We start from the raw sequence: 13,440 nt of genomic DNA, 5'->3' as shown, positions 1-13,440 counted from the left end.
CAAGACTGAGTTTTGGAAACGCATAACATGTCTTCAATAACGTGGACACAACTTTCCCATTCCCAGGTGATCAAAGAGCTCAACAAGTGCCGTGAGGAGAACTCCATGCGTCTGGACCTGTCCAAGCGTTCCATCCACATGTTACCCACCTCCATCAAGGAACTCACCCAGCTGGCAGAGCTCTACCTGTACAGCAACAAGCTCCAGAGCCTCCCCTCAGAAGTGGGCTGCCTGTCTGGCCTGGTCACCTTAGCCCTGAGTGAGAACTCTCTAACCAGCCTACCAGAGTCCTTGGACTCCCTGAAGAAGTTGAGGATGCTGGACCTGAGGCATAACAAACTGAGGGAGATACCGGCCGTGGTTTACCGGGTGACGTCGCTGACCACACTGTACCTGAGGTTCAACCGGATCACGGCGGTGGAGAGGGACATCCGGAACCTGGCGAAGTTGACCATGCTCAGCATCCGTGAGAACAAGATCAAACAGCTGCCTGCTGAGATAGGTGAATGAGGGAGGGAGATGGGGAGGAGGGAAATAGAGAGAGGTGAGTGGAGAAGGGAGGGATGTGGAGGAGGGAGGGATGTAGGGGAAGAAGTGAGTGGGAGGGAGAGTCATCCACAAGAACAAGATCAAACAGATGAGTGTTGAGGAGGGAGGGAGGGAGGGAGGGAGTCGAGGCTGGCAGATTGGGTTCTTGATAACAATGATGATGCATCATAATTTTTGCCTACCATAAGCCAAGGGCATACGCACTCTTTTGGCCTTGATTTTAGCTGTCCCAGACAAGTTTTTGAGATCGGAGACAAAATCCCCATGTCGTTGCCTACTTGGGGCGCATGGCCGTCACCGACGCTCGGTTCAGTGATGCAATCCGAGGGCTTCCGATCCCGTCTTTCAGACGTCCCAATATTTTCAAAATCTCCAATGCTCTTGTAGTGTGAGAGGTGCAATGACAAGTTATGAGAACAGTGATCAGCAATAGCCAATGAGCGCTCGCCAGAGAAGAAGCCAGTGAGATGATGTTGCATCACATCACCCAGAATGTGTAGACTCTCCAGCAGGAGTGATAACTACTACTAGTATGTGTTTGTACTTGCCTTTAACCAAAGCCAAAGTATCAAATCGTTACAGCTCTGAAGTTCACTACCAATGTTATTCAAAACGTTGTGAGGCTTGTCTGAGCCACAGCTTGTTGTGGCTACTTTAACGATCTAATCACATTGTTTTCGCGAGACAGCGTGGTATGGAGAATCCTCACAACCAACTGAAGAGTCTTGTAGTGTGTGACACCCGTCTGTGCCACATGGTTTAGTGTGCGCACCACTACGTTAGCCAGACAACAAGCTACAGGGAAGACGGTCGTTAAATGTGAGCAGCTCAGCGATGTTAGGATTTTGAAAGTCGTCTGGTGTAAACCCGGCATTACAGAAGACATTGCTGCAGTGTTGTGAATAAGCTAAAGCCATAAGCTAAACCAGTCTTTTAATAACTCTGATTGCGGTTCTTGTCCAGATTAGTCACGTTTGTGTGTTGACTGTTGTATTGGCCCTGCCTCTCTGCAGGGGAGCTCTGTAACCTCATCACCCTGGACGTAGCCCATAACCAGCTGGAACATCTACCCAAGGAGATCGGCAACTGCACCCAGATCACCAACCTGGATCTACAGCACAACGAGCTACTGGACCTACCAGAAACTATAGGTGAGACTGACCGGGACCTCGGCAGTCAGAAATATTCTCTCCTCAATGCAATTTGGGCAATCATCTGCCTACAGGATACCAGTACTGACACAGCTGCACAGTGCACATTCCTAACTGTACATTGTGATGACTAGGATAAAACATTTGAGAATTCTCATTAATTGTATAATCTACAGTTTTAGGAACTGCAAGTGCTGGTATTTAAGATAAGATGGTACTTTATTGATCCCCCAGAGGGGAAATTTGATTGCACCAGCCAATACATGCATGCATGCATGCATGCATGCATACATACATACATTTGAAACGCTTAACATGATATCTAATATCTGACTTTGTTGATTGTCGTTTTTGTATTTAACCTTCTCTCGTTGCAGGTAACTTGTCAAGCATAAACCGCTTGGGTCTGCGGTACAACCGGTTGTCAGCCATCCCCAGGTCGCTAGCCAAGTGCAGAGAACTGGAAGAGCTCAACCTAGAAAACAACAACATCTCCGTGTTACCAGAAGTGAGTGGTGCTTTTATCGATTACTGCATTTAATGGTATTGTTAGGGATATAGCAGATCTATCTACCTCCTTCTCTCTATCCCAGGGTCTCCTGTCTAGTCTGGTGAATCTGACCAGTCTAACCCTAGCGAGGAACTGTTTCCAGTCCTACCCGGTGGGAGGACCCTCCCAGTTCTCCACCATCTACTCTCTCAACATGGAGCACAACCGCATCAACAAGATACCCTTTGGAATCTTCTCCAGGGCCAAAGTCCTCAGCAAACTCAACATGAAGGTAAGGATGCTGTCCATTGTTATGTGTTGTCATCTCCTTCCCTCTTTTTTTGATGACTTCTAGGAAGAGGACCAAGACGATAGTCCCAGATATTATGTAGGCAGGACAACGTCTCTTTCTTCTGACGTTAAAGGGATAGTTGGGTATTTTGGCAATGAAGCCCTTTATGTACTTTCCCAGAGTCGTGGATACCATTTTTATGAGTCTGCATCCAGTATGAAAGAAGTTAATGGTAGTTTCGTGAGCCAGTGCTAACTAGCGTTAGCGCAATCACTGGAAGTCTACAGGAACAGTCATTGCGCCGACACTAGATGGCAACTTCCTTCAAACTGCACGCGGAGACATAAAAATGCTATCCCCGATATCTACTTCCCCAGAGTCAGATGAAAAAGGGCCTCATTGCCAAAATCCCGAACTATCCCTTTAAGGTTGACAATGGTTGGTGACGGTGCTTGCTTAGGTAAAGAGCTGACATGATGACCAATGTCTTCTTTCTGCTCTGATTCTGGAATTGTTGTCAATGTCGTTGTTTATTTTTTTCAGGACAACCAGTTGACGTCTCTGCCTCTGGACTTTGGCACGTGGACCAGTATGGTGGAGCTCAACCTGGCCACCAATCAGCTGACAAAGATCCCAGAGGACATCTGCGGTCTCGTTTCGCTTGAGGTGAGGCCTAGATAGAATTCCCAGATGGGATCTTTCCTGAGAAATGTGGACTTAGTACTTTTCTGATGCCGTCATCAATTCATACATTATTTAAACTGACCAGAAAATCTGAATGATTATCACTCTCTCATTTCAGCATACAGTAGGTGATCAACTATTTAGTTATTTTTAGGTCTGTAACACAAGCTACAGGTTGTGATAGTTCGCTTCAGTGTTCTGAAACATCTGTTTTGTACACAGGTCTTGATATTGTCCAACAATCTTCTCAAGAAGTTGCCACATGGTATTGGCAACCTGAGGAAACTACGGGAGCTCGACTTGGAGGAGAACAAGTTGGAATCGCTCCCGAATGAAATCGCTTACCTGAAAGATTTACAGGTTTGATACTATTACGCTATTTCCCTGCACTGTCACGTAAGCATTTAGGCCTACCTTTAACTAAAATGTGTTGAGTTATAAACCATTCAAAGACCACTAACAGATGTAGTGATACTGTAGTGCTGTGATTGACACTTGTAATCTTTCTTCTACTTTTAAAGGCCCAATGCATAAATAAAAAGGGATTTATATATACACTTTATAGTGCCTTCGGAAGGTTTTCAGACCCCTTGACTTTTTCCACATTTTGTTACGTTATAGCCTTATTCTAAAATTGATTAAATCGTTTTTTTGCCCTCATCAATCTAGACACAATACCCCACAATGACAAAGCGAAAATGTTTTTTTACGTAAGTATTCAGACCCTTTGCTATGAGACTCGAAATTGAGCTCATGTGCATCCGGGTTCCATTGACCGTCCTTGATATTACTACTCCCGAGTGGTGCAGTGGTCTAAGGCACTGCATCTCAGTGCTAGAGGCGTCACGACAAACCCTGGTTCGATTCCAGGCTGTATCACAACCGGCCGTGATTGGGAGTCCCATAGGGTGGCGCACAATTTGACTCAGCGTCGTTAGGGTGTGGCCGTGGTAAGCCGTTATTGTAAACAAGAATTTGTTCTTAACTGACTTGCCTAGTTAAATAAAGGTAAAGTAAAAATAAACTACAACTTGATTGTCCAACTGTGGTCAGTTCAATTGATTGGACATGATTTGGAAAGGCACACATGAGGCCCCACAGTTGACAGTGCATGTCAGAGCAAAAACCACACCGTGAGGTAGAAGGAATTGTCCGAAGAGCTCAGAGACAGGATTGTGTCGAGGCACAGATCTGGGGAAGGGTACCAAAAAAATTCTGCAGCATTGAAGGACCCAAAGAACAGTGGCCTCCATCATTCTTAAAATGGAAGAAGTTTGGAACCACCAAGACTCTTCCTAGAGCTGGCCGCCCGGCCAAACTAAGCAATCAGGGGAGAAGGGCCTTGGTCAGGGAGGTAACCAAGAACCCGATGGTCACTCTGACAGAACTTTAGAGTTCCTCTGTGCAGCTGGGAGAAATCCCAGAAGGACAACCATCTCTGCAGCACTCCACCAATCACACCTTTATGGTAGAGTAGACAGACGGAAACCACTCTTAGAGTTTGACAGCCCTCTTAGAGTTTGCCAAAAGGCATCTAAAGACTCAGACCATGAGAAACAAGATTCTCTGGTCTGATGAAACCAAGATTGAACTCTTTGGCTTGAATGCCAAGTGTCACATCTGGAAGAAACCTGGCACCATCCCTACGGTGAAGCATGGTGGTGGCAGCATCATGCTGTGGGGATGTTTTTCAGCGGCAGGGGCTGGGAGACTAGTTGGGATCGAGGCAAAGATTAACAGAGCAAAGTACAGAGAGATCCTTAATGAAAACCTGCTCCAGAGTGCTCAGGACCTCCGACTGGGGCGATGGTTCACCTTCCAACAAGACGACACAGGAGTGGCATTGGGACAAGTCTCTTGAATGTTCTTGAGTAGCCCAGCCAGAGCCCGGACCTGAAAATAGCTGTGCAGCAACGCTCCCCATCCAACCTGACAGAGCTTGAGAGGATCTGCAGAGAATAATGAAACTCCCAAGCTTGTAGCATCATACCCAAGAAGACTCAAAGCTGTAATTACTGCCACAGGTGCTTCAACAAAGTACTGAGTAAAGGGTCTGAATACTTATGTAAATGTGTTATTTTCTGAAAAACAGTTTTTGCTTTGTCATTATGTAGATGTGTGTAGATTGAGGGGGAAAAAACAATTTAATAAGGCTGTAATCTAACAAAATGTGAAACAAGTCAAGGGATCTAAATACTTTCCAAAGGCACTGTATATACAAAAGTACATGGACCCCTTCAAATTAGTGGATTTGGCTATTTCAGCCACACCTGTTGACTGGTGTATAAAATTGAGCACAGAGCCATGCAATCTCCATAGCCCAACATTGGCAGTAGAATGGCCTTAGTGTAGAGCTCCGTGACTTTCAACGTGGCACTGTTATAGGATGCCACTTTTCCAACAAGTCAGTTTGTAAAATTTCTGCCCTTCTAGAGCTGCTACGGTCAACTGTAAGTGCTGTTATTTTGAAGCGGAAATGTCTAGGATCAACAACGGTTCAGTCGTGAAGTGGTACATCACACAAGCTCACAGAATGGGACCGCCGAGTACTGAAACGTAAAAATAATCTGTCCTCGGTTGCAACACTCACTAATGAGTTCCAAACTGCCTCTGGAAGCAACGTCAGCACAAGAACTGTCGGTCAGGAGTTTCATGAAATGGGTTTCCATGGCCAAGCACACAAGCCTAAGATCACAATGCCAAGCGTCGGCTGGAGTGGTGTAAAGCTCGCCGCCATTGGACTCCATTTTCTGGAGCGATGAATCATGCTTCACCATCTGGCAGTCCCCATCGAACACCTTTGGGATGAATTGTAACACCGACTGTGAGCCAGGCTTAATCGGCCAACATCAGTGCCTGACCTCACTAATGCTCTTGTGGCTGAATGGAAGCCAGTCCCCCCTGTTCCAACATCTAGTGGAAAGCCTTCCAGAAGAGTGGAGGCTGTTCTAGCAGCAAAGGGGATACCAATTCCATATTAAGGCCCATGATTTTGGAATGAGATTTTTGACACGCAGGTGTCCACATACTTTTTGTATTTCCACACTGTAAGGTTGGAATAATTCTGTGAAATTGTAAAAATTATGATAATGCTCTTTTAGTGTAAGAGCTGTTTGAAAAGACTGTCTCTAAAATGTAAGCCTGTTTTGGTGGATTGGAGTTTCGGCCTGACATCACCCAGTGGTAAATTAGTTAATAGACCAAAAAGAAAGAGTCCCAAACCAATAAGAGCTAGTTTTCACTTGTCCCCTCCCCACTCAGACCACTCTGACACTCCTAGCAAAATTCTTGCTGGAGAAATTGCTCTTGGATAATAATCTTTTTTTAAAAATTGAAAACAAACAATTTTATATTGATCTGCTGCATTGGACCTTTTTAGATAAACCATTTTATATCTCCCGGGTTTGAACGATGGAGCTCAGATAGAATAATTTATTCACCAACGTTTCGACAGCTAAGCTGTTTGCATCTTTTGCTTGTATCCTATCAGAAACTAGTGTTGACCAATAATCAGCTGACCACGTTGCCCCGTGGGATCGGTCACCTCACCAACCTGACCCACCTGGGTCTGGGAGAGAACCTGCTGCAGCACCTGCCGGAGGAGATCGGTAAATACATTTTACATCATACCACTGGGTACCGGTCTGTTTCTGCTGAGACCACTCCTTGTACTCTGTCATTTGCCAAATATACAGAAAGACTGGTACCCAGGCTACATACAACTCAGACTAGGAGTGAAACTCAAAAGTACTTCCTTGATTACTTCCATCCTCACCTGAACTCCAAATGTCATTGAGAAACAAGGAGCTTATTGGAGGAGGTCACAAGCTTTCATTTGGATACTTACACTTGACAGAATAGAGAGGGAACTACATGTGGTCTTTGTAGGTCAGTTGGTAGACCATGGCGCTTGTAACGCCAGGGTAGCGGCTTAGATTCTCGTGACCACCCATACTTAAAATGTATGCACACATGACTAAGTCGCTTTGGATAAAAGCGTCTGCTAGATGGCATATATTTATATATTACATATAAAATGTAACTTCAGCTAAACAATTTAATTAGCATATTTTAGCCCCAGCAATCTACAGCCCATCAATAATTACTGTATGTACCAGCTGATGATCTGTCTGTGCCTCCAGATAGAATATAACACTCCTGTATCCTCCACCCCTCCTATCTCTCTCCATCCTTCCCTCCCTCCCTCCTTTCTTTCCATCCTAGGTACACTGGAGAACTTGGAGGAGCTGTACCTCAATGACAACCCCAACCTGCACAGCCTCCCGTTTGAGTTGGCCCTGTGCAGCAAGCTGTCCATCATGAGCATCGAGAACTGTCCTCTCAGCCATCTGCCCCCGCAGATCGTCGCCGGGGGCCCCTCCTTCATTATCCAGTTCCTCAAGATGCAGGGGCCCTACCGTGCCATGGTCTGATAGACCACAATCTTGGCCTCTGGGCCCAGAGGGAGGCCATAGTCTGAGAGCTGATTTGATGGCTGATATACCAGGCCCACGCAATGCCCATGATCTGATAACGGACCACGCCCATAATTGGATAGACCATGCCCATATTCTGAAGGCCGACGCCCACCCATTCAGACACCCCACCCAATCACATACCTATCCAACTACGTGTGTCATACACTGTAAAAAAAATTAAAATACATCATAACAAAAACAAACTAAATGTACAAAAAGAGAGGAAAACATTTTCGGTTCATACATTATCTATCTATATGCGGAAAAAAAACGTAACAAGTACATTTATATTGAGACTGTGCTCCAGCGTTTCTGTTGAGGAATCATAGCCATGTAGAAGGCCAACTTCTCCAATATTTTATTCCCGAATCATGTAAGACAAAACTTAAAGGGTCATTACACAACTTATTATTAATTTTTTTTTACATTATATTCATTAACTCCAGCACCATATGTTACATAATCTGTTTTCATACATATGAAGACACTGGTATAGTGCTGGAGGTAATGAATAGGAGATTAAAAAGTGGTGGAATTGCCCTTTAATATCTCTACCACCTTTTGCCAAAACGGATCATGTATATTGAGTACCAGTGAGCTAAAGTGGCTATGATTCTTTTAACATAGAAACCAGATTCCCAATGCCAACATATTTACAGTAATTAGGTATGTATATTAGGAGAGCTTAGGATACAACTATTGTATGCAAAAATAATATTTGAAACTTAAATTTTTACTGCTGCTGCCATTATCGATGTTCATTTTGTCATGTCTTTCTTTTTGATATGTGTATATATATTTTTTACCACTCGACTAAAGATTTGTTATCGTGAGGTTTGAGGTTAAAGAACAAAGGTCTAATGTTGATGATTTTAATTTCACATTAATACGTAAAAAAACAGTGCCTATATGTCCAGGAAGGTCCACTGGTTTTTCTGACGCTCTAAACACAATTGTCCATTATACAAAGGTATCATTTAGTAAACCAATTTTCTTTCTAGAATTATGGTTTGTAAAAATTTTTTTTTTTTTTACATTAGTTCTATCATTGTTGGATGACAATGATTCTATAAAATAAAGCGATAAAGTATACATTTGAATCAATGTCGTTCGGAGGTTTTAAAGAAAGAAAAAAAAAAAGCAGTAATCTTTAAACAGTAAGCTAGTAATATATAAAATAAATGCGAAATCTTTAATGCTTTAAAAAATGGACTTAGCAAGTTTGACTCAAACCTTTCCAAAATGGGCAGTAATGTTGCCCTCATGTTTAAGATATTAGATTTGTTTTTGCTTTGAGAGAAAAATAAATAAATAGTTAAACTGTAAAAAGACAGGTGATTAGATAAGTGATCTGTAGTGATTTTATATATTCTATAAATACTGATTGTTGCCTTGAGTGCAATTGAGTCATTTTAATGTTTACTTTTTCGCTATGTCTTCAGTGTTGGGGCTGTCATACAACGTGGAAACGATTGACCAACAACAACATATCAGGAACGTTGAAGGAAAGGTGTCTATAACTAATGACTAACGTTGCCATGGTTACGGTCATTAAGGTATGCCAAAAACATGAATCAAAACCCATAATTGTCATTTTACATCCAGTTTCTTTGACTGCTTTTTTGAATACGCCTCTTCACGAGATCTGAAAGTTTGTTACTTGGCTTCCTTTTTTTTTTTTTTGTCCCACACTGTCCCAGCAATGATGCTGTTCTTATGCACTTTGTAAATGACATTGGCATCATCCTCTTTTAACAATGACAATATCCTTATCTCCATGGTTACGTGGAACTGGGGCATTTTTGTTTCACAGTGAAGAAGTATTTTATCTCTTTGAACAGTGTATCGTGTACATTTTATAATGGTGTCAAATGAATATTAAGGATGAGATGACAAGCTCAAGATTAATCTAAACTAGTAAGTATGTGGAGCGTCGAATTCAGACGTTTTGGCTTTCGTCCTATCAATCTTGATGGAAAATATTAGCTTGAACTGTGTATGTCCAATAAGGGTCTTATTGATATGTTTAAAGATGTATTAAAGTACCCCATATCTTTCTCATATGTACTACAAGCAAAATGTTTTATGTCAAATTATTGCAATTCGTTGAGATCCACATTGTAAAATTTAAATCATTTTCTGTTACTATAATTTTTTTGACACTGTATTGGGTTAGTATTATATCACGTGACTGTACATTAAAATCCCAACTAAGGTAGATCAAACCAAAAGCTTTTTTTGGTTTTGGAAATGAATGTGTTGCGTCCAAGCTTTGTACTCAATCATCTTTTAGTATTTATTTTCAATCAAGTGTGGGTCTAGTTTTTTGGCAGCAGTTTAGGATTACAGTTTCGATGTGGGTTGTGGACTGCTAAGAAAAAAACGAGGCCTGGGCAGAGCACACACCCAGACAAAATGTATTGCTGCTTCTAATCCTACCAGCAGAACCTATTGCTGCTTGAAAAATGTGCTGTAAACGATTGATGGGGCGGGAAAAGTGAGATCTATCCTAAACAAAATCAACATCGATACACAAGACTCGTACAGTAGCCTGCCTGGGAAGATTGACCTCTGTCCTTGACCTCTGAGTTTGGGGTCACATGAGGTCTGGTGGTTTTCAAACAGATCAAATTGTTTGGACCGACGTACAATGAGGAAAAACCAAGGTGCATATTTGAGCCTATAACGACGCAGTTACAACACAATACTTTTTTGAAAAGACAAAAAAATGTAAAAAGGGCTTTCTTCTCGTTCACGCTCAAAGAATACCACCAGAGGCATTGCATTCCTGGTTTTATATTTTAAAAAAGCTTCGGAAGAAATGAAAAATAAAAATATGTAAATTGTTTTGGGGGATTGGTTGTGTATTTACGTTTTACGTTTTATCTATAAACAAAATGGAATCATTATGTGAAAATGCCTTCAGTGTAAGTACTTAAGTGAGATGTGCATTAGGGTATGCAGCAAGAGAAACGCTGTTATCCTGTATAATGTTGAGTCTGTTTTTGTTCATATTTGTATCTATGTGCCATTTGCAAGGTGAGGGGTGGATGACTGACGTATGTGTAGAGAACCTGAGACATAATCGTCATTGTTCAGAAAAGCATTTATCAAAACAAGGAATGTAAGTTAAAACACGCTTTTTGGAAAAGAAATGTGTGACTTAGTCTAGGTTTGGGGGTGATCATATTTTGGATTCTTGTATCTGAGGTTGATGACGAAGAGGTATTGTTCTGATGCATCCTAATGATTTGGAGATGACTAGGTGGTGTTTATTTTTCAGTCTGATTTTGGGTCATAAAGTGTGTAATCGTGGCCTTTTTTTAATTCTTTTTATTTTTTAAATTGTAGCAAAATGCATGTTGAAAAATAATTTGACATGGTTTTTTTTGTCTGGATCGGAGCTACATTGGGGTGGCGATTCGTTGTAAATAGAAGACCAGATAATGTTGCTACTATTTGGTATCTGCAAAAATGTTTCCTGTAGATTTTTTTTGTACATTTCACAGTATTTGAAACATTGTGCAGCCAGCAATGCTTTACCTACCTATTCTTTATCAAGCAGCCTTAACTGTTAAAAACCTTTTTGTTATTAACCCTTCGTGTCTGTGGCTGTAGTAGGTAACTTTCATTTTCTGTTCTTTCTTCCTTTCTAGCTCTGTGCATGCATATTTTAACCTGATCTGATGATTGCTTGACAGTTCACATAAGCACTCTCCAAACTGAATTCTGTGTTCAGTTTCATTATTCTGGAACACTAGTGAGCAATAGTGAAACAACACAATTCAGTTCGGATTCCATGCTAGCTACAGGCCACTCCAAACAATCCATATACCAGTGGTCTCCAACCCTGGTCCTGGAGTGCTACTGTCCTGTAGGTTTTTGCTCTAACCCTAAACTAGCGCACCAGATTCTAATAATTAGCTGGTTGATAAACTGAATCAGTTTAGTTACAACTGGGGTTGGAGCAAAAACCAACATTCATTTAACTGCCTTAAGTCGTGCACCAAGCATCACCTCTCCCTCAACTTTCACCCAGTCAGACCTTCAGTCACTTTGCTATTTTTTAATCATGTAAGACAAATCAGTTTGATATAAATAGGGGGAAATGCTTTTCCCAACCTTAATGTGACCAGTCACCTGACCAGGAAAAACTAAGAGTTATAGCCAATAATAACTATATGGCTTTCTTTTCTGTCTATACCAATATGAGTACAGTATATGCAGACGTGACTACCTGACTACGGTGGCCACCATGGTCCAAGTTGAGGAGTATGTAAGAGAATTGGAAAAATAGTGACATGACAAATTTATTTTACCTTAACATCCTACTGTTTAGTACCGAGAGACATGCCTTTACTGAGTATTACTTGGCGATTGAAATTAGAAAAAGGATTTGTTTGCTTGGTTGTAAATGACACAATTATTAATCAAAGCCGACCCATTGTAAAGAAAATTATTTAGACTCCTAAGTTTGCAAAATGGGTGAAAAACTGCAATGTTTGGTGACATTCTGCATGTACATACATAAATATTTTTAATTAATAAACCTATAAACCTTTACAAATTTGAAAATAAAAAAGTGACTTGTAATTTTTTTTTTTTTTGCTTTCACCAAAAAGTACTGCAAAATGAACATGGTTGGTTGTTTGCCGGTCACATTGAGAGAGCAGAACAGAGCTGCCTATGTCCTCAAGTAATTCCTATTTTTGTCTTTGTTCTTTTTTTTCCCTTCTCTGTAACTGAATTTGTATTTATTTTCAAAACACATGAAGCAGCATTTAAGCCAAGAGTCCTGCACAGTATATGACCTTTTAGCAATGATTTGCACAGCAAGGGCACAATTTCAAAATCCCAATCATACAGAAGACAATGGCACTTAGACTGTTTACACAGAATCTCACAGTAGGAGTGCTGATCTAGGATCAGGTCTCCACCTGTCCATATAATCTTATTCAATATGATCTAAAAGGCGAAACGGATCCTACATCAGCACTCTTACTTTGAGACAGACACTTGGGCTGCGTTTAGACAGGAAGCCCAATTCTGATCTTATTTTCCACATCAGCTCTTTTTCAGAGCTAATCTGATTGGTCAAAAGACCAATTAGTGAAAAAAGATCAGAATTGGGCTTCCTGTCTAAACACAGCCCAAGTGTCTGTCTCAAAGTAAGAGTGCTGATGTAGGATCCATTTCGCCTTTTAGATTATATCGACAGGTGGAGACCTGATCCTAGATCAGCATTCCTACTGTGAGATGCTTTTTGAACACTGGCCCAGGGTCCCACCTGTCCATGTAATCTTATTCAGTATGATCTAAAGGGCAAAACTGATCCTAGATCAGCAGCACACCTACTCTGGAACACTTGATATGTAGGGTGCCCAAACTTGTTGCCTGAAGCTAAATGAAAAACTAAACTCATATAGGCTTTGGATTGTTGCTATACCGTCTAGGCCCAGAATGTTTTTGGGTTATGTAGATTCTAGAAGCATTATCTACATTGTCTGGCCCTTTAGCTAAAGGTAAAAATTAGTCAGTATATATCTTTGGTAGTGAAGTGCATTCAATATCTCTCTCTGTCTATTATAGACAGCAGTATCAGCTGGAGACCTTTGAAAAGTATATTGTACGTTAGTCAGCAGGGATCCATTTGAATTCAGTTAATTCCTGATGTTTGCTGAAATTACAAAGAGGAGCATTGAGGGAAATTAGAATTTGATTTTGTTGTACTTCTTGGTTGAATTTAAAATGGAATTGACTCTTATCCTGTTAGTCAGTTAACACCCCCCCCCCCCC

At 41.4% G+C, this 13,440-nt stretch overlaps 1 protein-coding gene across 1 annotated transcript in view; it reads left to right on the top strand.

Moving 5' to 3' along the window:
- Positions 1 to 13,440, top strand: part of LOC106590140 (leucine-rich repeat protein SHOC-2) — a 36,635-nt gene extending 23,195 nt beyond the window's left edge. Inside the window, exons 3-10 of the mRNA XM_014180771.3 lie at positions 67 to 502; positions 1,563 to 1,700; positions 2,078 to 2,208; positions 2,294 to 2,482; positions 3,026 to 3,148; positions 3,389 to 3,526; positions 6,657 to 6,774; positions 7,391 to 13,440. Of these exons, the coding sequence (XP_014036246.1) occupies positions 67 to 502; positions 1,563 to 1,700; positions 2,078 to 2,208; positions 2,294 to 2,482; positions 3,026 to 3,148; positions 3,389 to 3,526; positions 6,657 to 6,774; positions 7,391 to 7,599 (1,482 nt within the window). The 3' untranslated portion in view covers positions 7,600 to 13,440. The remainder of the gene's footprint in view (positions 1 to 66; positions 503 to 1,562; positions 1,701 to 2,077; positions 2,209 to 2,293; positions 2,483 to 3,025; positions 3,149 to 3,388; positions 3,527 to 6,656; positions 6,775 to 7,390) is intronic.

This window comes from Salmo salar, chromosome 02, assembly GCF_965601325.2.
Source record: "Salmo salar chromosome 02, fSalSal1, whole genome shotgun sequence".
Taxonomy (NCBI): Eukaryota; Metazoa; Chordata; class Actinopteri; order Salmoniformes; family Salmonidae; genus Salmo; species Salmo salar.
The sequence above is the reverse complement of the archived record's forward strand: the minus strand, read 5'-3'. Positions and strand labels throughout refer to the sequence as shown.